Below are 26,584 nucleotides of genomic sequence, written 5' to 3' on the forward strand. Positions count from 1 at the left end.
ACATGTCTTTCTTCTTCTTCTCTCTCCAGGTCCGTCTCTCATCTCAGTGAAGCCTGGGCCGGGGGTCAGAGGTCATCCATTAAAACCTGCACCTCTCCCTCGTACCCCTTGCACCCCCCCCTCCACCAGACCCACAGCACCCTCGTCACCCAACACTGTTTCCCCCCTCCTAAAACAACGTTGAAACTCTCACCCACAAGTCCACAGAGCTCGTCTCCCCCCTCTTGCACTTGTCTCCTGCTTGAGAGGAACCCCCCCCCCACACCCCACCCACCCTAAAGTATCGGTTGGCCGTCTGATTAGGAGTCGGTGGTCCACCAGACGCTGCCGTCAAGTGTCCTAGACCGCCTCTCAGATATACCGCCTCTCACACCCAGGCCTCAAGATGATGTGCGAGGTGATGCCCACCATCTCGGAGGACGGGCGCGGAGGAGGCGGATCGTCTTCCCCGGCGGGGGGCGGAGGAGGAGGCATAGGAGGCATTGGGGGCTTCGGCAGCAGGGAGCCCCGTGGTAGTGGTAGTGGTAGTGGTAGTGGTAACAGTAATAGCAGTGGCGGCGGCAGCGATGAGGGCGGCAGCACGGGCAACCTGGAGTCACTGATGGTGAACATGCTGACGGAGAGGGAGAGGCTGCTGGAGAGCCTGAGGGACACCCAGGACTGTCTGGGGACGGCCCACCTGCGCCTCAGAGATCTGGGCCACGAGAAGGAGTCGCTCCAGAGGCAGCTGTCCATCGCCCTGCCGCAGGTACGACACACCTGTTCCCTACGTCACGTAATGATTTCAGGAGCTGTGGAGGAAACACACACACACACACACACACACACACAGCTCCTTCACTGTGGGAGGGTTTTATTATTCTTATTAAATGAATTGTAATATTTTGTCAAGGTCAGACTGAAGGAAAAGTTTCATCCATGCAACTGCTTTGAAATGACAAGTTCATTCACATCACATTATCATAGTGTGTGTGTGTGTGTGTGTGTGTGTGTGTGTGTGTGTGTGCGTGTGTGTGTGCGTGTGTGTGTGCGTGTGCGTGTTTGACTGAAGGAAGAGTTCACCTACAAGATGAAGCTCCAGTCAGAGTAGAATGTCTCTTTTAGACTTTGCATCCAAATGAAACACATATCTCTCACATGTTGTTTGTTACCCACAATGCTGACAGACACGTGCACGTCCTACAGTAGCATGCACGGATGCACACGTGTGACCGAAGCTTCACCGTTGAGGGGATTAGAGGAGACGATTGGGTGAATATCTGGACATGTATTTTATCCACAAAACGTTTGCATCTGTAAGAAGCTGTTTTTGGGGAGTTCTCTAGTATGTTTGAAGGAAAGCGATGACTAGCTTTGATAGTTTGGATGAAGGTTGAGATGGAAGTATTGGTAAGGATTCACTGTTGGTTCCTGGTGAACTGCTCCTTTAAGTTCAGAGCTCTACTCGAGGTTACAGTAGAGTTTAGGATGTGCATGCAGTCTCACGCTGCGTGTCATGAACACGTTTAGAAAGGTTCATTTAAACAGCTCATGTCAGCATCAAACAAAAGGATTTAAATGCAATTAAAAGTCACTAAAACTCAAAGTCTATTGAAGTTAAGCATCTTATCTCAAGTCTGTTGCTCAGCTCAAAATATTACACCGTAAAAACACAAAACTACTAGAAAGTAGACGACATGAACAGGATATATAACATGTTGTCGATGTCTTATTATGTCATTAGCACATTACTGTAAGTACAGGGATCATATTCTCATCATGTTCCTGTTATTGTAGATTAACATCTAAATAAATAAACACATGCGGTACAAAAACACCAGATCAACTTCAAGACTCATCCTCGTGAGTTTGCAGGACAAGTACTAAAAATCGAACACTCAAATCCAAAATGTTATTTTTTTAAACGATGCTCCATCTCAAGACGAAATGCTGCATTCAAAGGCCGACCTCAGTCAAAGTAAACAAGTATCATCAGTAGAGTCCTGCTCTGTATCAGAAGTGCTCGTGGTGAAGATGCTTCCTTTCACAGTGTTGAATTATTGATGCGTTAACCTGTTAGCAGGGTTTAATGTTGTAGCCGGTCCAGGTGGCGCTGAGTCTGACTCCTTTCTTCTTCTGCTGCTGCTGCGGAGTTTAAAGCACAGCAACCATCGCACCTCCGACATCAACGTCACCTTCCTCTGTTTCTCCTAAAGCTCTTTAGGTGAAGCTGCGAATGTGACGCCCAAATACGTCGTCAGGGTAAAACACGGCCGAGATATGACAGAGGTTATTTAATGAGCTCTTTGTTGAAATGAAGATTTATTCTGCGAAGTTGCACAAAACACATAAAACTTCACGCAGCAACATTCTTTACATTTTCTGTTCAGAGTTTTTTTTCCAAACGTTTTTCAACCAAATCTGCTCTTCCTCAGGAAACTGAATGATGAATCCCATGTGGTCATAATTCACAGCGTGTGGCTACATTGTTTATTTATTAGGTAACGCCCACTAAACACTATATAAGGACAGGTGCTGGCACATGCCCAACAACTTGGAGAGATGAAAATAAACGGCTGTGAGAAGAAGAGTTGTATGTTCAGCAGTAAACATCGAATCAAAAAGCATCTGAGGGCAGAATGTAAACCATCCAGAGGGTTGGGTTAGTTGTTATAGCCGTAATGGGATCAATGGACCAACAGTCAATATTCCAATCATTATAATTACTCTAAAACATAATTATCTCAGTTTGATTATATGATATTCATGCTTTTAGTTATGTTCCTCAGATTAAACTTGTGTGAAAACAAGATGTTTGTTTTTGAAAATCTTGATAAGACTCCTAAAATATTCTCTCACTTAAAAGAAGAGCAACAATAAAAGAAAACATCAGTGAATTCAATGGCTACTCACAAAAAACCTCATGGACCGATGCATCAAAATGTTCCTTAATGATGCTGGATGATGAGTCAGTAACCATGAAGTGTTTCTTTAAAAGTTGCCAGCATTGCACGTTAAGAAAAGCTGCTTTAAACACTTTTTGTCCGGTTTGTGCCTCTTTGTGTCTCTATTGAATTCACAGTTCATCAGATTTTTCTGAAAAGATCTGATCTTTGACAAACCCAGAAGGTTCTTCTAACCAACCGGATTCAAAATATGTTCCATCTGTTGGATCATAAGAAAAGACCTGTGGCTGTATTTACCACCCAGGGCTGTGGAGATGACTCTTGTCCTCACTGGTTTTGTAAAGCACAAACAAACTATTGTGTTATTTATGAAGGTATAAATCATCTGAGAGGATCATCAACGTGGGGATACAATTGTGGGTCGTGTGGCACAAATTGAGGACGGAGATGTGCAATTTCAAGCCGTCATCTTTGTTCAAATCAGGAAATACATTCGCAACTTGACAAACAAACTAAAAATCTTTATTGTTTTGGCATATTTTTCCCTCCAGATTGTGAGAAGAGTCTTTGAGGATTGTGGAAAGACGTTCAGTTGTGTTGTTTGGTTTTTCAAAGATGGTTAAAATGTTTTGGAGCTTTGTGATAGAAACGTCATGGGGGATAAACTGAGGGATGATTTGACCCGGCCGTATGTTACAGTTACCATATTATCGCACATCGTAGCGGCCGAGAGCCAATCATCCTGTAATTCAACAGACAAGTGCTCCGACTCTATTTCCAGGTAGGACTCATTGTTAGACGTCTCCATCACTGTCGCTACGCTGGGAGAAAACAATCCAAAATGAAATGACAGACTTAGCAGAGAGAGCGACTGGACATTAAAGAGCAATGTTACCTCACCGATAAGGAGATCGATATCTGCAGAAACACACACACACACACACACACACACACACACACACACAGACACAGACAGAGCAGCACATGGAGCTACATTCCACAGTAGATGAGTTCAGCCAGTTCGTCTGTGTGTGTTCGACGTTGCCAAGAGAGAAAAATCAGGAGAGAGTGACAGCATGGCAAACACACACACACAGAGAGAGAGAAAAACCTGGTGATATGAAACACACAGAGACTAACAAATCAAGCTCATTTGCATATTGCTGCATACTAATGAGGTGGCTTCTAGAGGCTGTTTTCGATGTGGTGTATCATGACAGGGGGGAGACTGACATGGATGAAGGGGGGGGGGGGGGGTGGAGATGGTGCAATGATTTGCATCAACCTAAAATGACGGCGCCCCGAAAAAAGAGACAGAGAGGAATGTCGAAAGTGTCTGGTTCTCTCGCTCCGTCTTCTACATGAATTAATCCCAGAATTATAGGATATCCTTCGGGCCCAGAACGTGCCATCTGCACGCAGCAAATTTTCCCTCCTTGATCCTCCTCACTTCCATCTTTTCAAACGAAGCTTCCTCCTTTCACGACGAGGCTCAGCTACAGACTGTACATGCTGTACTTTTTGTCTGGGAGAGGGTGTGAGGTGAGGCGCCTGTGTGGGTAAACTGATCACTGAACACGGTGCAAAGATAACAGCAGCGCCAGTGTTGTTGTGGGACTCCACATCAGGCTCGGTCCCCAGACCGGCTTCTGAGGGTCTCGTAATCGACCACGTGTTCACCCGGTCTGGTCTAATTGTTCCCGTTTGATTCAGTAGTCAAACATCATTACTGTGATGGCTCATAGAACACTGAGGAACATTCTCACACATGGTAGGTAATAGATAATTCAACATGATGGTTTATCGTCCTTCAGGGGAACCGTATCGTGATGAACTCATACATCGAGATATCGTGATGCGCAAGTACGTCGTCTATATTGATAATAACAGGCACAGACTCGCTCAAATTACCTTAACTGTTGTATTGATTTGATGACTCTGTATTCGTGTGCATGCATGTAAACACATGCTGGAAAATATTCATTTATTTCTCTTTACTTTCACTATTTATGTTCATTTGGCACGAAAGTTCTTAATTAAATGAGACAATACTTTTCATTCGTCGAGTATTTATGTGGTTATTTGATATTAGACTATTTATTTATTCAACAACCATAAAAAAACATCATGATATATCGTTATGGAGATATGTAATGACCGTTACTGCGATAAAAGATTTTGGTCGTATCGCCCATAATGCGACTTATAGTACATATGATAATGACCTCATCATATATAAGAGGTGAATGATGAGGAATCTTCATGTGTTTTCTGTGGGAATGTGGATGTGGTTTGCATGTTTATCGTAAGCGTTTCATGCAGTGTGGGACTCGCTCTGGTCTTGGTCTTGGTCTTGGTCTTGGTTCTTGGTTCTTGGTTCTTGGTTCATGACTACCACACTGCCTCGCTTGCATCGGTGGCCTTTAATGGCTCGTTTGCACTTTGTGAAAACACACATGATTGGTCCAGAGCACACGTGGGTTGGAGGACATCCGTGTGTTTGTCATGTGTGTGTTTGCATGTCATGTGTGTGTGTGTCATATGTGTGTGTGTGTCGTGTGTTTGTCATGTGTGTGTTTGTGTGTCGTGTGTGTGTCATGTGTGTGTGTGTGTCATGTGTGTTTGTTATGTGTGTGTGTGTCGTGTGAGTGTGTGTGTTTGTGTGTCGTGTGTGTGTCATGTGTGTGTGTGTATCGTGTGTGTGTCATGTGTGTGTGTCATATGTGTGTGTGTCATGTGTGTGTTTGTCATGTTTGTGTGTCGTGTGTGTCATGTGTTTGTCATGTGTGTGTGTGTGTGTCGTGTGTGTCATGTGTGTGTTTGTCATGTGTGTGTTTGTGTGTCGTGTGTGTGTCATGTGTGTGTGTGTGTCATGTGTGTTTGTTATGTGTGTGTGTGTCGTGTGAGTGTGTGTGTCATGTGTGTGTCATGTGTGTGTGTGTGTTTGTCATGTGTGTGTTTGTGTGTCGTGTGTGTGTCATGTGTGTGTGTGTCGTGTGTATCGTGTGTGTGTCATGTGTGTGTTTGTCATGTTTGTGTGTCGTGTGTGTCATGTGTGTTTGTCATGTGTGTGTGTGTGTGTCGTGTGTGTCATGTGTGTGTTTGTCATGTGTGTGTTTGTGTGTCGTGTGTGTGTCATGTGTGTGTGTCATGTGTGTGTGTCATGTGTGTGTTTGTCATGTGTGTGTGTGTGTGTCGTGTGAGTGTTTGTCATGTGTGTGTTTGTGTGTCGTGTGTGTGTCGTGTGTGTGTGTCATGTGTGTGTGTCATGTGTGTGTTTGTCATGTGTGTGTGTGTGTGTCATGTGTGTGTTTGTCATGTGTGTGTTTGTGTGTCGTGTGTGTGTCGTGTGTGTCATGTGTGTGTGTCATGTGTGCGTGTGTGTGTGTGTCGTGTGTCGTGTGAGTGTGTGTGTCGTGTGTGTGTGTATGTGTGTGTCATGTGTGCGTCACGCTGCCATCACACTCGAGCAGAGTGGACGATCAGTGCACGGGCGAGCGCTCGCTGCTCAGCGAGTGTGTGCACACGGCCGTGTGTGTTCCGTGGAAGCCGACATCATCCGTGCGTGAAGTTGAACGTGCCCTCCATGATGTCACTCCTCCTCTCTGTGTTGATTCGTTGCCACAGATACCATTTAGTTTGACTAAAGGCAACATATTTGTTTTCATAACTATCATGCAGCTCACCTCACATTATACATAATTGGATTAAATTACACAAAATCACAAGAATTCAGCTCAACTGCTGTCATCTGGAAATCTAAAACATTACGCAGCGCTGGCTTGGTTCCAGCTCCTCTCATGCTTGTTTAACCTCCGGGCGTTTTGTTTTAATGGCGGGCAAAACGCACAGCCAGTCGTGGTTATTGAGCAATTAAACCAATTTCAGGTGCAACACGTGCAATAAACCTGGTTGTTAGATTTTATACCGAGGCCTGCTTTAAGACTCCCGCTTGGCCGCTGTTATGTGGATTATTCTGTATGGAGGGGTTTCCTCCTTCAGCCAAAACATAGCTGCACGCCTGAGCATGTTTGTTTAAATGCATTGAAAGTCTGAGACTCTGGAGTTAATTGCACTCTGTGGCTTAACGGGAAATATTGGCAGTAAACGTTACAGTCTGCAGTCTTTTCGTCTGTTCTTATGTTTCATAGCGTGTGTTTATTGTTATTCTTCTGGATAACTGGCCAAAGTTAGAAGCGGCCGACCTCATGCTGAGATCTTTATTTGTTGGTTTCAGACCTTCTGACTCGACATTTATCAATCAGACAGGGGAGAAAATCCATTAAGGAAGCAACAGAGGAAATAAAAACGTTTTACTGACGGTGCACATTCAGCGCAAACGCAGCCAATCAGACCTGGAGACCTTCACTCCACCCGCTTCTCACTGTCAAACCAGCCGGCTCACTGCCCGCTCTCTGAGGGCATTCTGGGAAATGAAGGAAAGTCGCCAATCCAAGATGAAGCAGCCGGGGCCGGTTTTGGGGAAAGTGGGAAAGTGCAGCGCTTAATAAATAAAGTGTGTGTGTGTGTGTGTGTGTGTGAGAGAGATTATGACCTCATGCAGCAGCAGAAGCATGGAGTCAATAACGGCTCCCTCTTGTGACCCTGCAGGAGTTTGCAGTGCTGACCAAAGAGCTGAACCTCTGCCGGGAACAGCTGCTGGAGAGAGAGGAGGAGATAGCAGAGCTGAAGGCCGAGAGGAACAACACACGGGTCAGTATTATCTTCTTCATTTATTTGGTTAATTAAAGTTCTGGTTCCTTTGGCATTTTTTTATTTGCTCTGGAAAGAATTCACAGTGAAACGTGAACTTTAATCATCTGCGACTGTTTATAACCGATAAGAGGTTTTAACTGTATGTGAACCACATGTGTCTAACAGCTGCTGCTCGAACATCTGGAGTGTCTGGTGTCCCGCCACGAGCGCAGCCTGAGGATGACCGTGGTGAAGAGGCAGTCCCAGTCCCCGGCTGGGGTCTCCAGCGAGGTGGAGGTCCTGAAGGCGCTCAAGTCCCTGTTCGAGCACCACAAAGCTCTGGACGAGAAGGTGAGGGAGAGACTACGGGTGGCGCTGGAGCGGGTGGCGTCCCTGGAGGAAGAGCTGCAGTCCTCCTCTCAGGAGGTGAGTCCACCTTCTTTCTGTGCTTCTCTTTGGTGAGTGAGGTGATGGAGTCTCTCCTGACGGTTCCCCTCCGTGTTTCAGGTTGTGTCTTTACGGGAACAAATCAAGCGACGGCAGCAAGGACTAGAAAACGGCAAAGAGGTAACAGGATGCTTTTCTTATACAATCTGAGAAAGATAGTGGTCAGCCTGTGGATCGCACGATCACAGTCCTCCTGTAGAGATGAGGACGCTACAGATCTATTTCTGCTTTGACATCCATGAGTCCAGAGTGACAGAAGAAACCTTATGAACAAACTGACCAGTGGAAAGGTGAACTTCTCAACCAGAGACAAGGGTCAATGTCAGACCGGTGTAACGTAACAAGACTGAGAGTCTACAGTCACAAAAAAATCTGATGATGGCAATGGAGAAGAGAAGAACTACCAAAGTGATTACAGTTCATCCAGAGGGAGGCGTGAATGTCTGAAACAAATTTCATGTCAATCATTCCGGTTGCTGAGTTGACATTTTAATCAAAACTACAAATGTCTCGGTGGTGTAAGATCTCTAAAGTCCTTCAGGTTCATCCTCTGGGAACCACGAATGTCTGGAATAGAGTTTGTGCCAAGCTGTTTAGTAGATGTCGAGATTCTTGGACCTGCTTGTGGCGCTAGAGACACGTTGTTAGGATTCACGATGTGGGCAGCCATCATTTCATGGCTTTCTATTTAAATAGAGTTGAGATTCAGTCCGTCCACCGAGGGTTTATTTCCATTTATCTCAGTACATTAAAATGCTGCATCACTTATTTTCTCAATCACCAGCTGATCGGGAGCCAGAAGCTGCTGCCTCCAGCCTCCAGTTTAATCTTTGATCAGTATTGTTGCAATATGGCTTCCAGCCAGCGGCACTCAGCTCACTCAGAGAGGAGGAAGTTAGGCGCCATCTTGGATTTTTGTAAGAGTTGTAATGACTTTAATTTTCCAGTAATCAGAGTAGGTTTTCGTTACTTATTACTTTATTTTTTACTGGTCGCTGAGAAGTTCACCGTCCCTCCGATTTGGTTCATATTTTTTCATGAAGGTACCTGATGAGCACTGAATGTGAAGAGCCACTATCCTCAATAATTTAGATGTTTGAGTTGAGGTATTTCTTCCAAAACAAAATACTAAAATGTTTATTTTTAAACCCAGCTGATGAGTAACCCTGGTTGAACTTGATCAGCTCTATAATGATCACTGTACTCAAATCGTTTCCCTTCGCTCAGCGGCTTCCCAACGGCCCTTCGTCCATCTTGGATGAGGCCGACGTCGACAGGCAGCGAGAGGGCGAGATCGAGCGACAGAGGTCAGAGCTGGGTCAGCTGAAAGAGAGACTGGCCCTCATGTGCAGACAGGTACTCCAATCGGACGCACTCTCGCCGTCTAATGCTTTCACCAAAAGCCAAACATAGATATCAGACGCTCAGCCCTGTGTCCCCCCCCCCCCCCCCACACACACACACACACACTCCAGGTCGGGGAGATCGAGGAGCAGCTGACGTCCGCCCGGAGGGAGCTGGCCCGGTCGGAGGAGGCCAACCAGAAGCTACAGCGGGACGTGAAGGAGGTGAGACTCTGGTCTGTTTCTCAGTGGCACAAAGATCCTCTTTCACTCAAACCCAAAGGAAATATGTAACCGTTCGCTATGGCAACGAAGCCATTTGCCTCCTTGGCAGCGGCGGCTGTTACTGAACGCACCAGAGCCCCTGTATCCATGGCGACAGTGCCATCAAATCAGCCGGTGTGCCGGTTTGCCGATTCGAAAGGTGTGAGGGCGTTTTTCCGGACGAGAGGCGGTCGAGTCGGTTGACTTCGGCAAACATTTTTCTCCACGTCGAACTGCTTCTCCTCTCTCGCTGCTCTTTTATCCTCCCCCTGTCCCCCCCCCCCCTCCCCCTGTCTCCCCCCTCTGTCTCTCTTTGACTTGTGCAACTGCAAAGCTGTCAACAACAACTATTAACAAGTCATTATCATTCTTCCGCTAATAGCTGCTGAAGCCCAGTGAATTCCCTTTGATCAACACTTGTAAACCTAACTTCTCTCCCTATCTCACTTTCTCTGTCTGCTCTTCTTTGCTTTTACATACGTTATCCCCCCCCCACACACACACACACACTTTAATTCACCCAGGCTCTCTGTCAAAGGGAGGACATGGAAGAGAGAATCACCACGTTAGAGCGCAGGTTTGTGTTTTCCTCTCCGTGAACTCTTCATTGCCTTCCTCTAAAATAGAAATAAAAAAAAAACCTGCTCCGGCGCTCACTGCTGCTCCGTCTGTCTGCCTGCTTTGTTCTGGTTTGCAGGTACCTGAGTGCCCAGAGGGAGGCGACGTCTCTCCACGACACAAAAGACAAACTGGAGAACGAGTTGGCCAGCAAAGACTCGCTGTACAGACAGGTGGGGGGAAAGTCTCTCTCATCCCCGTGTGTGTCCATGTCTCTGCTGTTGATTGGCAGCTTGGCCACGTTTCACATTGGCACTTAGAGCGAGGCATCAATGTCTTTTTTTCTTCTTTCCCCCGGTGCCTTTAATCACGTCTGCTGCCCTCGGCAATCTCGCGACCTGAGTTTCACCCCCGGTCCTTCTCTCATCCTGTGTTCTTGCAGAGCGAGGAGAAGAACCGGCAGCTCCAGGAGCGTCTGGATGACGCCAAACAGAAGCTGCAGCAGACTCTGCAGAGGGCCGAGACGCTGCCAGAGATCGAGGCCCAGCTCGCCCAGAGAGTGGCAGCACTCAACAAGGTGTGTGCGTGTGTGCGTGTGTATGTGTGTGTGTCTGTGTGTGTGCCCTATTATCTAACAGTTATATACAATGAGATAAAAATAGTCCTATTTTCACCTGACAGCAGCAATATATGCATGCATATGTGCACAGACACAAGTGCACAAGTGTGTGTGAGCGTGTGTGGACATGCAGGCTAGTACATAAATATATATATATCTGTGTGTGTGTGTTCATGCATGAGTGAAGCAGAACATGAGATGTCAAATGACAGGATGAATAGCAAATATTTTCATCGAGCGGTGCCAGTAATTCACAAGCAAACGATCTGGAGATGAAAGCCAGCTCAGGGCGCAGAGTCGGCTCAGCTATTTGATCCTCGGTGCGCCTCGACACGCCAGGAACTGAATATACGCGACTCGTTTGATTGCTCGTGTGTTAACCTCCAGCATTCCCGTAAACACAATGTTCCCTCTTGCCAAAAAAAAAAAAAAAAAAGACTCGCTCTCCTCCAGGTAGCCAAACCTCTCAAATTGGCTACACTTACTCCTTTGCGTGTTGGGGCAGGAGACGGCTTCCTTGGCAGGAGGAGACGAATGCCCTGTGAGACACAAGCAAACTAAAGGTTTCCCGCTCCGCTGTGATCTGTACAGGCATGTAACTAATTGGTAGACTCGGTCAACAAGCTGTTTCCTTTTGTGTTAGTTCAGGCTCTAACCCCCCGCTTCCTTCCCTCCCCCCCCCCCCCCCTTTCCAATCATCCAGGCGGAGGAGCGTCATGGTAACTTTGAGGAGCGACTGCGACAGATGGAGGCGCAACTGGAGGAGAAGAACCAGGAGCTACAGAGGGTGAGTCACGCTCGCTTCTCCATCTCTTTCTCTTTTCTCTCCCTCTGTTCTCATCCCTCCCCCTCTTTCGTGCCGTTCCTTTTGTCAGCGCGCTAATTTTCTAAACCCTCTATTTGGTCGTGTACATTCAGATAGAAATCTTTGTCTGTCGCTCTCAGTCAAGCAAAATGCTTGTTATTAAATCCCCGCACCCTTTCTTCTCTTTCGCTCTCACCCGTCTCACTCTCTCCCCGCCCTCAGGCGAGGCAGAGGGAGAGGATGAACGACGAACACAACAAGCGTCTCTCCGACACGGTGGACAAGCTACTGTCCGAGTCCAACGAGAGGCTGCAGCTGCATCTGAAGGAGAGGATGGCCGCTCTGGAAGAAAAGGTGACCCGCTCAGACTAAAGCAAATGTCTCAGTCCCCCAAATCAAGACCCCTAAAGATGTGTCCCCCTTTTCCCCAAATGAACTCCTGGTGTCAGGTTTGTTCACGCACCCCTCTGCCCTCCAGGAAGTGACCAGTTAAAACTTTATTTCATGGTCATATGGGTACATACATGATATTCTACCTCTGCATATAAACCATCCTAAGCATTTTTAGGAGAAGTAAGCTGCTGTAAAACAGTCCTTCATCCAGAGCAGTGGTGGAAAGTAACTCAACTTTACTCTTACAGTAATAGTTTGGATGTTTTGAAGTGTGGTTGTATGAGGTACTTCCTCCATATTCACTGTTTTACTACAGTAGATGGAGTTTGAAGAAACAGAAAAGAGTACCAGCACGGGAGCAAAGCACTGTACTGCTGTGGCTGTACTGAGTATTCTGTCGTGCTGCTACTTTTACTTCACTAAAGCATCTCAATGATGAGTGTAAATGGAGGTGAAATTAGAATTTTGAAAACAGCATTTGGAGCACAAGCTCTTCAATGTCTTCTATCTTTTTAACCTACTTACTACAGTGCATTATCAGCATTTCCCATCTGTTTTTCAGTTTTTTTCACTGGAATAATTATTAATAATAATATTCAGAGATTAGTGTCTTTTTTTCACAAGCACAGGAACATAAAATCTGGTTGAAAATAGGAATTAAAGAATCCCCTCTCTCCTGTGCAGCCAGTTCAAGACCAGTTTCTCATTAAGAACATACTGTTTTTATTTCCCCGTAATAAAGCTTCTCGTTCTTCCTCCAGAACGCCCTGTCCGAGGAACTATCCAACATGAAGAAACTCCAGGACGATCTCTTGGCAAACAAGGTGCCTCTAAGCTTCGCTCTCAGTTAAACCTGGTCGACATGTGTAACTTTGTTTTTTTCGACCGACTGTGTTTCTTTTGCCCCCTCAGGACCAGCTGATCGCGGAGCTGGAGCGTATTCAGCTGGAGTTAGATCAGCTGAGAGCGAGGCCCGGGGGCTCTTATTCCAGGTTTGTTGCCATTTCCGACCCCGAGAGAGACGGAGCTCTAAACACTATTCTGAGTCTCCAGAGGCGTCTGACTGTAAAGACGCCCAGTGTTGTGTCTCTTATCTCGCCAGACATTGTCGATCAATCACCCCACGTTGGAGGCGTTTAACACTGTCAGCACTCTCGAGCTAAGACAGTGTTGATATGTGGCCTCCACATACACGCGTTGACTCGGTGCCCAAACACACATACATGATCCAATTAGCACTTTCTCATCTGCACGTCCTGACACTTACAGCCTTCTGTAAACCTTTTAATGTATATATAGTATATATAGTATGAAGCACTTTGACACAGTATATGAGGTTAAATCACAATATTTTTCAAATTTCAGATATGTTTTTGACATATTTTCTTTTTTGAAATATTTCTTCTGTACATATTTTAGTTTTGGTTTAGCCAGCTGTGTTGTTTTTTTCTGTGTTGTACCGTCTTTGCACCTTTCTATCTCATCTTGTATGATCTTCTTGCCTCCGTCTCTCCAGTCGATCTCTGCCGGGTAGCGCTCTGGAGCTGAGGTATTCCCACGGGAGTGGCTCGCTCCCAACCGGCTCAACCACTCACCTGGATCCCTTCGGTAACGCCTCCGCCGGGGGCGTGGTCAGGCGAAGTCACCGGGCCCGTTGGAGCTCCGCCAGAGAGGACTCGACCAAGGTGAGAATCTGCTGTAACGTCTCTACAACCCCCCTTTTTGCACGTTGTAGAAGCATCAGTTACTTTTCTGTTAAACAACAAACATTGGTAAAATATGGAAATATATCTAATACCTTAACATCAGGAAGGAAATGTGTCTCCTCTGTATCGTAAACTCCCATTTTTCCCCTCAATCTTTTTTGCAATAATATCAGCGTTGTTGTTCTTTCCACTTGAAAAAAGGAGCTGACTAATTGCAAGTTCATATTACTTTCATCCTGATCCTCTATGAAAAAAAGAAATAAAAGAATTAACATAACGTGACATTTTGTTTTTTCATCGAAGAACCACAGTACTACTCTCTGTGTACAGTACCCAGAGTGGGATAGCGGGGCTCTGCTGGGGACCGGGTTCGAGCCGGGCTTGGATGTGGGCTGCTCCGACGACGAGGACGACGGGGACCCTCGGTTTGGCTCCGAGCTGATGTCCCCCAATGGACAGACGGACGTGCAGACTCTGGCCATCATGCTGCAGGAACAGCTGGAGGCCATCAACAAGGAGATCAAGTAAGGACGCACCTCTCTGCATAATACACCGCAAATTATATATAAAGAAGTAGCCAATCTTCTTGCTGATGGTCTTCTTTGTCTGTTTAGGTCGCATAGTGGCCAGGCTAGCTGTTTCCCCTGTTTCCAGTCTTTATGCTAAGCTAAGCTAACTGGCTTCTCGCTGTAGCTTCTTATTTATTGCACAAAAATGAAGAATCTGAAGAAAAAGATTACGCTTATTTTCCAAAATGTTAAACAATTTCTTTTAGTCTATTCTGATCTGTTCAGTACGTTATTATCATATCGTCCAAATGTTTCAGTCCTCTTGTTTTCTCACCCTCCACTTTCAAACCCAGACTGATCCAGGAGGAGAAGGAGAACACGGAGTTGCGAGCCGAAGAGATCGAGAACCGGGTCAGCGTGGCTTTGGACCCTCCGTCCTCCCTGGGGAGAGACAGCACAGGGCGGTGCTTCATCCCCTCGTCCATCACGTCCTCCACCCTGGCCTCCCCCTCTCCCCCCAGCTCTGGACACTCCACCCCTTGCCTGTCTCACTCCCCGGCCCGCGAGACGGACAGACAGGTACCGCTTCTATTCCCGTCCCACGTTAACCTTTTGCGATATCTCGCCTCCGTGTTCCACCTCCCTGTTTATGCAAACAGCTCCTCCAGACAGTGAGTCATGTGAAGAAAGCACAAGTAAATCACGCAGACGGGGTCAGAGGAGTTCAGCTGTTCTTTAACAGCAGCTTGTTCGATTGGGCAAGACTGATTCAGGAAACTTGGAGGATGGTATGACGGTTGGTGCCAGACACGCTGGTTCCAGCATTTTGGAAACGGGCGGATGGATTACAAACGATGGTGCAATAAAAGGAAAACCAAACATGCAGACAGCGGTGATGGTGAAAGTGATAATGTCGAGGTGGGAGTTAAGAACAGAGTGGTTCAAGTTAGGAAGCAGGAAGACGAAACCCGTGATGATACTAACCAACAATGTGATGGTAACGTAGTGACCAAAACAGTGAGACAATCGTTAATAAATGATGCTAACATTGACGTGATTAATCAATTTGCTACTCTGCGGGAAACTAATTACCAAAACATTTCACAATCAATAGGTGTGCAGCTCGTTAACACTCGTTATGTTCCTGCTGCTGGTTGGCGTCCATGTTTGTTTTGGTAAAAGAATGTGTCTTTTGTCTTCTGTAGCCTGGATTTGTCTGAAAGAGTCGGTCTTCTTTACAGTAATAAAGTTTCATTCCAAGCAGTCCAGGTTCTCAATGATTCGGCCGCTCTGATTTGAAAAAGCCTCCTGAATCATCCGAGCTTCACACTTTGAGAAATATTTTTACTCTTCGTTCTGCAGAACAGCAAAGATGATGACCGCTCCCTCGCCCTTCTTGACTCCACGCCTCCTTCCACTCCCCGTGCACTGCGGTTGGAGAGGATGACCCTCACCCATCCAGGGGCGATGCTCGACGACCCACGGGAGTTTCGCAGGTAAAGCGGCCGCACGTTAAATACATCCAACACAAAACGGTTTCATCCTCGTTCGCCCCTCAGTGATTTCCTTCTTGTCCCTCCCAGTCTCTCGGCAGACGGCAGCAGCTCCAACAGCAGCCAGGATTCTCTCCACAAGTCCAGTAAGAAGAAAAGCATCAAGTCCTCCATCGGGCGGCTTTTTGGGAAGAAGGAGAAAGGACGGATGGGCCAACCTGGGCGGGACGGATCTGCTTCTCTTGGTAACCAGATGGAGGATAACACTGAGTGTACACTAGTGACCCACACTGTATTCATCTCTGTATTATCTTTCATTCGTGTGACATTTGACCTCACTGCATCTCCTCCAGCGTCTACACCCTCTGAAGACATGCCCTCTGGAGACCCGTTGGGGATGAACAAGACTGGGACTCTGGGTCCGGCAGATAAAGACCGCCGCAGCAAAAAGAAGTTTGTGGATTATCCTTTGACTTGGATGTCAGATGGATATTTCTGATCTCTCACTTGAACTTCACCAAATATGTAACTCTTCCTCTTCCTCTTACCAGGCATGAGCTACTGGAGGAAGCATGTCGCCAAGGACTTCCCTTTGCATCCTGGGACGGGCCCACTGTTGTATCCTGGTTGGAGGTACTGTGCCATCACAGAAACCTAAAGAGATAGTAATTAAAGAACGCAAGACATCCTTTTACAGTTTGCAACAGAAGTGGTGTTGTCTCAACCATCGAGACAAGTTGTCAACCTTTAAACATTGAGTTAAGGCTGTTACCAGCATCAAAATGTCTGATTTAATGACCTGTAGCTCGTAATGTCTCTCTGGTGTAACATTAAACGCCAGGTTTCTCCACCAAATACACTCACTAATAACACACGGATCTGGAAAGTCACTTTGTTTAGGTTGCATTCGCCATCTTTGGTGGTTAATGCCTTTACACAGCTTGACTTCTGCACACTTACGTCCGTCATCATTCATTACAAACTGTAAAAGGATCCATTTGGATCCATAAGACAACATCGTTTTCTCTTATATTTCCTCCTTTTATTTAATCTGTCGTCTTCCTCCTTCCAGCTGTGGGTGGGAATGCCGGCCTGGTACGTCGCCGCCTGTCGTGCCAACGTGAAGAGCGGCGCCATCATGGCCAACCTGTCGGACACGGAGATCCAGAGGGAGATCGGCATCAGTAACCCGCTTCACCGCCTCAAACTGCGGCTGGCCATCCAGGAGATGGTGTCCCTCACCAGCCCCTCTGCCCCGGCCAGCACCCGCTCTGTGAGAATACAGACTTTAATGTCATAAACAAATCCCACAGTGTTCTCCGTGCAGATGCAGAGACTTTAACGATAATACACTTTGATGTTAGCAGTATGGGGGACATGTTAAAACAGGTGTTTGTAGTTTTGAGATTAGATCTTAATGATCCCTGTTGGCAGATTTGCAGCAGAAACTAATAACAACATACAGAAAGACTAACAATTAAATATAATTGAGAGTATATGAATGATGTCAAATGAAAAGCAGATTCTATTAGGAGGAATATAGGACATGAAACGAATCCTGCATGTGATAAATGTCATAATACAAAATACGAGTGTATTTTCCAAAGGAGAGTGACAGTAAACTGCACTGATAAAGTTCCACCTATTTCGCCTTGTAACAAAACTTGGCAACAAAAGCAACTTTTTATCCAAATGTTGCCTTCTCACACAGCGACAAAAACAAACCAGATGTTGAAAAATGTCGTAAAAGTGTTGCACGCACATGCGTTTAATGTCTCCTGTTCCAAAGAAGATAAAGTCACAAATAACCAAAGACGAGTTTGGCTTCCTATTTATTTATGAACAGCATATTAACGAGTTGAAATGGTGCAAAATACATTTTTAAAAAATGTCACTTTTCTCTTGTTCACAGTCGACCAGTAACGTGTGGATGACCCACGCAGAGATGGAGTCCCTGAACGCGGCCACCAAGCCTCCGGTTAGTGCCCCCCCCCCCCCCCCCACTGCCCCGTCTCTGTCTGATAAAAAACTATTTTTATGTCTCATTATTATTTTAAAATTATTTTAAGTGGCTCGTCTGGTCTGAATCATGTTGACGAGTCTCTCCCCTCCCTCCTCTTCCTCTCACTGTCTCTCTCTCTCTTCTCTCTCTCTTTTTGAATTTTCTGCCTCTTTATTATCTCTGTCTTTGTGGCCCAGGACGGAGTGCATCTTCTTCTCTCCCTCTGGTTGCTGTTTCAGTGTGAACTGCTTCCAACTAATTACCCGTTCACTAACACACTATTCCTTCCTTTTGTCCTCATTTCCTGCTGCTGCTGCTGCTCCCTCCTCCTCCTCTGCTTCGCCTCCATCATCTCTCCATCCGTCCTCCCCGTTCTTGACCTCTTGTCCCCTCTCCACCTCCACATCACTCTCTCTGGCTCTCTCTCTCTCTCTGTCTCTTCTCTCATCGCTGCAGGAGCTCAAAGAGTTCAGCTGGGATCAGGTGAGGATCAACTGAAAAGTCTGAATTAAGGCAAAAACATTGGTTGTTTTTTCACGCACTGGTCAATGTTGCTAAATTCAAAATACACATAAAAGTGTTTATTTTACTACTTTGTCTATTTGCATTTGTAGATTTCTCCTAAATTCACCAAAAGTGACCATAAGAGAATGCTTAATTTGCATATTCAAACATAACATTTCAGAAAACATGTAATACAAAAAATAGTTGTCTTAATATGAGTATCAACTGAGGTAGTTTCATGCTGATATCTAAGAATTATTTCCCTTGTAGCGTCTTCAAAATGTCTGTAATTTAACAAAACGTAAATTTTTACCCGATTCACTCTTTAACACAACAAGATGTTTGTCAGTCGTTGTATCTCTAGTGAGTCTAAACGGCAGTGACTCACGAGCTGCTGACCTGCACTACCGTCAGACATGAAGCCGAGCGTGAATCAGCGTTGATGGCCTGTGGTTGTCCCCCTCCAGATACTGGCCTACGGCGACATGAATCATGAGTGGGTGGGCAACGACTGGCTGCCCAGCCTGGGTCTGCCACTGTACCGCAGCTACTTCATGGAGTCCCTGGTGGACGCCCGCATGTTGGACCACCTGACTAAGAAGGAGCTGAGAGGACAGCTCAAAATGGTGGACAGCTTCCACAGGTAGAGCTCGGCTTCTGCGCGGCCGCTCTCGCCATATCTTGCGCAATTTCGTCAACTTTTCAGTCTCATTGTTTGTCTGTTGAGTCTGTTGTGCGTGTGGTGAAATATGAAGGTGTTAAAAGATGCGTAGGGAGAGGTCCTGTCGTTGTTCCTCTCTGTTCAGGGGTGTGTCTCCAGGCTCTCTGTTTAAAGTTAAGTGTTTATGCTTCCTGAGTGCAGGTGAGAGTGGAAACACGCCCTCGGTTAACCTGCTTCTACCCTCTGGCTCTTTCTCCCAGGGTCAGTTTGCACTACGGCATCATGTGCCTGAAGCGTCTCAACTACGACCGCAAGGAGCTGGAGAGGAGGAGAGAGGAGAGCGTCCACCACAACAAAGGTGAGCTCTTTTTGTCTCCCCCGTTGTCTCTCTATTCACGGTGTGAGACGTTTCTGTCCACCCAGCTAATTCCTCTATTCATGCTGTGCTACCGTCTCTTTCAAAGTATACCTTAGTGATTACTTTATAAACACAATTTACACAATTATTACTATTAACAACACTTTTTTTTATTTATTATTATTACAATTATTAGTGTATTTTGCTCTGTCGCTTCATTTATTTCTTTGTCTGTTATTTTTATTAGTTAAAGTCAAAGCGTTTATTGTCAGTTAAAAGTTTCCGTTTACAATTTCCTCCTTTGTCTTCTACTGTAAATGCCATTTACAAGAAAACATGAGACATAAATACAAGGAAATAACTAGAGAACACTTTATACAATATTGACAATAATAGAGACATAATGCATAATGTTATAGAAATAGGTAGCAGAGTATAGAAGAGCAAGAAGAGAAGTTATTCATTGTGCCCTTCACACATGTTTCCCTTGACTCATCACATAATGAACAAAAAACATGAAGTCTGACCTTAAATCAAATAACAAAGCAAGTCTATGAAGGTCTATAAAGAGACCTTCAAACCTCATGTTTTTAGAGCTAATGCTAGTAAACATGATGTTATTAATAGTGGCAGCTGCAGTGTCATTTACTTTACTTTTTAAACTTTTAACAACAGAGAAAAGAGAGATAAAATAAGTAATTATACATCACAAAGTCAATAAACCATTAAAAATAATTCCCTTTCTTACTACATCTTTAACATATGAAATAAAGCAAACCTAAAAACACACAAACTTAATAACGACAAACAAAACAAACATTTCCTTTGATTAGCGCAGTGGTCCACGTTTCTGGAAGATGTTTGGACCACCTCTCGGTTATTGCTCCCCTTATAAACCGCAGCCTTCTAGAGCTGGATGACGATTACATAAATGTCAACAGGCTCGGTCATTAAACAAACCCCAAAACCTCTCGCTCTCCCACCGCTGCGCCCTGGGATACACATGTACATTTTCTAGTCGGTTCATCTTGGCTGATTTCCTCACAGAAGAATTCCCCAAGTGAGGAAATGTGCGAGAGGTTTGGGTTCGTCTGATGATAAGCTTGACCAGCCAGAGAATAAATCAGTGAAGCAGGAACATTTCAACTATTTCTCTTTATCACTCATCAGCACTGAACAGCTAATTTAACCCCCTCAGAGGACATGTGTCATCTAGCTGGAAGTTCAGGAAGTGAGCAGCATATTAAGAAACCTGATCTGGCTTTTAAAAACATTGAGCGGACAGCTTGCAGACGAATGCCTCCGCTCCCTCCCTTCACCTTCCTCCTCTCCCCCTCTCAGATGTGATGGTGTGGTCCAATGAGCGCGTGATGTGCTGGGTGCAGACCATCGGCCTGAAGGAGTACGGCGACAACCTGCGCGAGAGCGGCGTCCACGGGGCTCTGCTGGCGTTGGACGACACCTTTGACTACACTGACCTGGCGCTGCTGCTGCAGATCCCCAATCCGAACACACAGGTAACTGTATGAGGAGGAACTAGAGCTGCAACACGGAGAGAAGAGCGGTTTTAAGGGGACGTAAAGACCCACCGCCTCCAAGCATGTTTTTTACATTAGTATTTTTTGGCATTCCCCCTTTTTAATATATTTGAGAGTGGACAGGAAACACGGAGAGAGGTGCCAAGCAGGAATCAAATCATCAACTTAGTGCTGGTATGCACCCCGACCGTTAAGCTATCGGGGCGCCAGCTTTACCACAAATTAAATACATTACATCTAATTCTTCGCACTTGTTGAAAAATCCAGAATCTATCATTTGCAGCTATATTTCTTTTCAAATGAACACAAGATGTGACCTGGAGGCTTCAAGTCGTCACACGTGTGTAAGTCCAAGTTTCACATCGGATCACGATTGGCCTCAAAGCGAGTTGTGATGTCATCAAAGCGTGCTCATACGTTCATGTGTGAGATGTAAAGTAAAACATACTTCTGCACATGCATCGCTCTGCACAGTGAAGGGCCAACAAGTGGAGGAGGACTTTTAGGTTTTCACTAATCAATATCTTTGTCAATTTAAACCCCCATCATTTCATTCATGTTAGTTTAAAAAGCATCTTTCATCAAGGCATTTTTACAGGCATGATTGGAACCTTTATTTACTTCAGCAAGAAATATTGTCTTCTGTCAGGCCTTTAAAGATATTGACGATAATAAGCGGTGTTTTTTTGTCTTAAAGAATACATACTTATCTGTATGATATGTGTCCAAAACCTTAAAAGGGAACAGCCCGGGGGCCTTTGTTGCATCTCTCGCTCCATCATTTCCTATTTATAATAAAAGGGCTCAAAACATCCACTTAAAGTCTCATCTGACCCTTTAGATTCCCAACCGTGCTGGTTTAAAGCAGGCGCGATACTCAAACGTAATGAAAATGTGTTACCTGCAGAGTCCCAATGAATGTCAAAGCTCTACATCAACTCTCTCCTGCAGGCCAGACAGCTCCTGGAGCAAGAGTACAACTCCCTCATCTTGATGGGAACCGAGAGACGACCCGATGAGGTCAGCACGCTAAATCGAGCGCCAAGAAATATGGAGAAAAAAGCAAAGTGAAAGCGAAGTATTTCTGTTCACACACTCTGTCTCTGTAGCAGGACGGAGCGAAGACGTTCACCCGCTCGCCCTCCTGGAGGAAGATGTTTAGGGAGAAAGACCTCCGGGGCGTGACTTCCGACTCCGCCGAGACCCTGCCTGCCAACTTCCGTGCCTCAGCCATCTCCACGCCCTCCGTTACCCTGAGAAAGGTTCAGAGCGATGGTGAGTACGACCCGTGACCTCTGACACCTCCGCTCTCGTATTCACATATGTTCGGCTCCTCTGAGCCCTCGAGGCGCGTCTCAATTTAGACGATATGTCGAGACCTGTTACTCTATATGGCATTACTCACATGAAGAGCATGGCAGGAATCAGGGCAGGAGGTTACTGCTGATCAGGTATTCTGCACATAACATCTTCATTTGAAATGAATGAGGAAGAGCATGAGGGACAACAGGCATAGCAGACACAATTACAACAGGAAGATGTTTTCTTGTTCTGTTTTTGTGCGAGAATAAAGTTGAAATGTCAAGAATAAAGTCAAAAAATTGAGAATAACATTTAAATTTTCAGAATAAAATCAAAATGTTGAGAATAAACGCAGAACTTTTGAGAATAACTCACAAAAAAAATCTAAATGAAAAAAATTATTTTTCCTCCTCTCATTTTTGTGTCTGGCCCTAATACTAATAATAGCCCTGAACAGAAACATTTGTTTTCAGCCATGTTATATAAGACTCACGTGCACAGAGCGCTTGGTTGTTTTCATGCTACTGTGCCATTAGTTCGGCGGAGGAATTTTTGTCTTTCCAGCAAAGGAACTGTCAATAACAAGGAGCAGACTGCTTCAAAGCAGAGGAAGACGATTATCCCTCGTTCCACTTCTTAATAGGAATGCCTGCTGAAGGTCAGTGCATGTTTAGAGCATCGCAGTTACGATAATGACCCCGTCTGTGTCTGTTGTTTCCCCGGTCTCCAACACAGCCAGCTCTGGTGCCCGGGGGGATTCCGCCTCAGTGAGGACGTACTCCTGTTGAGGGCTCTGAGGTGAGAACACCCAAATAATGAAACCGTCTCGTAGTGTTTTTTTTATCTGTGCGGTGAGACACAACTCTCACATGTGCCGAGCACATTTCTTTGTTTTTATGTATTCGTTTGTTGGGGTGGGGATCGGTTTGAGTCCGGGATGTTGAGGTCTTTTTAAGTGCTGGGTTTGGTCGGTGGGGACTGAGAGTTGAATTAAGGCCGCGGACGCAGTGACGTGTGCATAACGCTGTTTCTCTCCGCAGGGCGCTGACTGGATTGGGACTAGAGGAGCCGCTCGCTCATCCACGGAGAAAGAAGCAATGAATATAACCATTTAACTTTTTAAAAATAAATCTATCGGTCTGACCATTCTGCAATAACAGAAGCAAAGGAACGAAGGCGGAAAATGACATGAAGAATGTATGAATGTATTTTCCAACCGGACCGGGAAGGTTGAATGCGATCAGCTGTTTTCTCTCTCTGTCTCTCTCTTCCTGTCCTTCTGTCTTTGCTCTTCCTCTCTCTCTCTCTCTGTGTGGGGTTAATGAAGGACAACACCGGTGTTGGTTCGGTTCTGTGCCGGTCCCCCCTCCCTCCTCTCTTCATTCCCGTCGGAGTCTGCACACAGTCAGCAGAGTTGGCAATATCAGGGCTCATTTTCCTACCTTCAGAGGAAACCGCTACTTGCTGCCATTTATTCTCTTTACAGTTTGGAAAACAACTAAACGAGTCGCCTTATAACTTCTGCTCAGCAACAGGTGTTTTCGATGAGAGCCCGGGGGCAGAAGTTAACCTCACCGTAAAGTTTGGATTTGATAAACAAGAGGAAATGACTGGAAGGACGTTAACATTGGGGGGAATTGGCCGTTAATGGCGGTTAAACAACACCGGTGTTCTCCTGTCTGCCCGTGGTGTCCAGTGTCGGCCATTATGGCTCTGTTGTTGGCTTCCATGGTCCCGTCAGTGGGTGTCCTAGTGTCCCCAATTGGTCGGAGTGGTGTAGTAAAACACGTCCGAGTTCAGACCTCCGACCACTTCAGAGGGCCTCAGAGAGCCTCCTCAGGCTTTGTGTCTATTGGCACCCTGAAAGCCGATCTCTTTTGAAGGGACCCCGTCATAGAGATCAAAGGGTGGAGCGAGGCCACAGAGGCTTTGTGCTCATGACGGCAGGAAATCCATCAAGTTTGTGTTGGTACCACTTTCTGAAAAGACGTACTTTGCTCGTTTATCTAACTAGACAGCGAGGAATCTCTGTCTGTGTCCTCTGCATCTCTCCAGAACCGCCCTTCCGGTCTACTTCACTTTTCGTGGGTGTTTTGCTGGAGACCCTGTGAAGTGCTTTGTGCACATTTGGTGCAATTTGGTCAATACTAATACATTTAGAGTAAACAAGCGAACTCGGAGCTTCAGGGCTGTGCATGCTGAATATACTAACGTTACAGCCGAACTCTTCTTCACTTCGCTGCAGCACATTGGGGGACTCAAGTAATCGGCCCGCTCTGAAAGGCCACGCGCTCCAAACGGGCACTGCACTATTCAGCGTGTAAAAAACAGTTGTATGATGTCCACTGTGGTGCTGGGGGAGCTTTTCACAAAGACGCAACTAAGTGGCATTATGGGAAAAGGGAAAAGCTTTTTTTTAAAGCTCGACTCAAATTTGGGACTAAAATGTCTCGGATATCTCGCCCTCTGATGCTTCGATCTTTACAATTTCTTTTTTTATCGGAGTCGCCGAAGCGCAATACTAAAACGACTGAGCACCATTTAATAAATCATCTATTAATACCTTATAGATCAGTAAAAAAGCTGCTAGTTTTTGGTTGCCGAGTTGTGAAAGATCCATTCCCATTTTCGAACACATGAAAAACATGTGGAAAAAGGTAATTATTAACCAGTTATCAACATTATATTAACATTTATTAACTGCAGACTCTGGTAGCTAAGGATGAGGGACGTCGTGTAAAAGTTTTCTGACTTCATAAAGAGACATTACATCTGTTTTAGTCATTATTAAAGAGGTGTTCCACTCTAAAAATCTATCCTGTTTGGAGTTTAAATTGTAAATAAATGGAACAAAGAGGAAACTAAAAAGACATTTCACAACCTTGCAACCCAAAAGTACTTTGTAATAATACGGTATCTTATAACAGGCCTATAAATAACATGCGTACAAAGTGAAACAGGATTAAAATAGTTGGTAAAGTACGTCTCATTAGAAAGTGATACCAGAGTGTTTTATATTCGGACGTGACACATATTTAGGTCAGACTTAACTAAACTCCACGGTGTCTCATCAGCTCAGGGTCTTGGGTCACCCTGACAAAGGGAGAGTTGTCAGAGAGACAAAACAGCGACTCACGGGCGAGGAGAGAGAAAAACTAAACTGAACAGATGGACAGAAGCCGATCATTTTACTGCACACACAAGCCATAACAGACCACCAAGAGCTCTCTGTGTGTGTGTGGGGGGGGGGGGGGGGGGGGATCAGAGAGAGGAAGGGTGAGAGGGTGAGAGAGGAAGCCCAGGAAACAAAACCTTTAGCCTCTGTGTTTACGATGCATGTCAAACAAACGACAATGACCTGAATACATTTTTTTGGTGGTGAAGATATGCGTCTTTAAACAATATATATCTGTACGATAGACCTACAGGGGTCGGGAGCCTGGGGATCAATTTGTAAAATGTGTGTATTTTTTTCAGTTGTATTTCTTATTTTTTACGATATCTATTTATTTTTCTTTAGGGTATGTATTGGATAAATGTATGTACACGTTCTGTTCCTTCTCGGCTTAATTTGAACTAGTTTTAAATATGAAAACGGTCATTCAAATACGCTACTGTGTGTGTACATTTTGAGATGCAAATTGTGCAACGATTTAACAGATTTCCATGATTAAAAGTGATAGTAATACAAATTGAAAATATCATCTGGAGAATAAACAATAACGATGATGAAAACGGTGATGTAAAAGAAACAATAAAGCGATCCAGGTGGATCCGCTGATCATCACAAACCTTTCTCCGTTTTTCTTTTCCACGTTGATTCGTTTCATTCTTTCCCTTCTGCAGGATGTCACCTGTGTGCAGAGGTGAGTGTAACTAAGTACATTTACTTGAGTACTGTTGTTGATTACATGTTAAATGTACTTCTACTGTTCTTTATTTATTCCACCGCACCACATGTACCGGGTACATATTGTGCTTTATTCTCCACTACATTTATTTGATAGATGGAGCCGTTAATTACGTGGCAGAGTAAGATTTTGCACGTATAAATATGCAGGACTTTTACTTGTAATGGAGTATTTTTTTAAATGATGCAACTTTTATACAGATAGCAGATCTGAATACTTCTTTATGAAGCTGTCGTTTGAGGAATGGTCAGATTACGACAGTAAAACACCTGAAATGTACGACTTATGATAACATTTCTTTTCCAAAATAAATCCCAGAGTGCTTTGAGATTTCAAAGTCACGTGAAAGATAAAGTGCTGAGTACAAAGATCCTTTATTACCACATGTTGGCAGGGTAAACTGAACAAACAGATGGTAAAACTACCTTGTTTAGGTGTCATGTCATTTACAAACCACATGGTTGTTACTCTCACTCATGACCCACATTGAGCGAGTTCCACACAAGGGTTCGGGTTATTGTCACATTCATGGTGATCCATATGGGAACCGGTGTGGAGCAGTGAAACGGAGCCTCGGTAGGTGGCGCTGCT

The 26,584-nt window shown here is 45.2% G+C and overlaps 1 protein-coding gene across 1 annotated transcript; it reads left to right on the top strand.

The window, feature by feature from the left end:
* The first annotated feature begins 385 nt into the window (after positions 1 to 385).
* ppfia3 (PTPRF interacting protein alpha 3) lies at positions 386 to 22,870 on the top strand. The gene is made up of 29 exons (XM_076081519.1): positions 386 to 748; positions 7,497 to 7,598; positions 7,767 to 8,006; positions 8,088 to 8,147; positions 9,255 to 9,383; positions 9,503 to 9,595; positions 10,159 to 10,211; positions 10,332 to 10,425; positions 10,635 to 10,769; positions 11,515 to 11,598; positions 11,839 to 11,970; positions 12,771 to 12,833; positions 12,922 to 13,001; positions 13,526 to 13,694; positions 14,046 to 14,239; positions 14,578 to 14,803; positions 15,587 to 15,720; positions 15,808 to 15,962; positions 16,071 to 16,170; positions 16,269 to 16,350; positions 16,790 to 16,990; positions 17,630 to 17,695; positions 18,176 to 18,202; positions 18,691 to 18,866; positions 19,145 to 19,242; positions 20,584 to 20,759; positions 21,732 to 21,800; positions 21,890 to 22,055; positions 22,818 to 22,870. The coding sequence occupies exons 1-29, from the start codon at positions 386 to 388 to the stop codon at positions 22,868 to 22,870; spliced, it is 3,720 nt and encodes a 1,239-aa protein (XP_075937634.1).
* The last annotated feature ends 3,714 nt before the right edge of the window (positions 22,871 to 26,584 follow it).

This window comes from Anarhichas minor, unplaced genomic scaffold (assembly GCF_050575085.1).
Source record: "Anarhichas minor isolate MPS153535 unplaced genomic scaffold, ASM5057508v1 ptg000007l, whole genome shotgun sequence".
Lineage (NCBI taxonomy): Eukaryota > Metazoa > Chordata > Actinopteri > Perciformes > Anarhichadidae > Anarhichas > Anarhichas minor.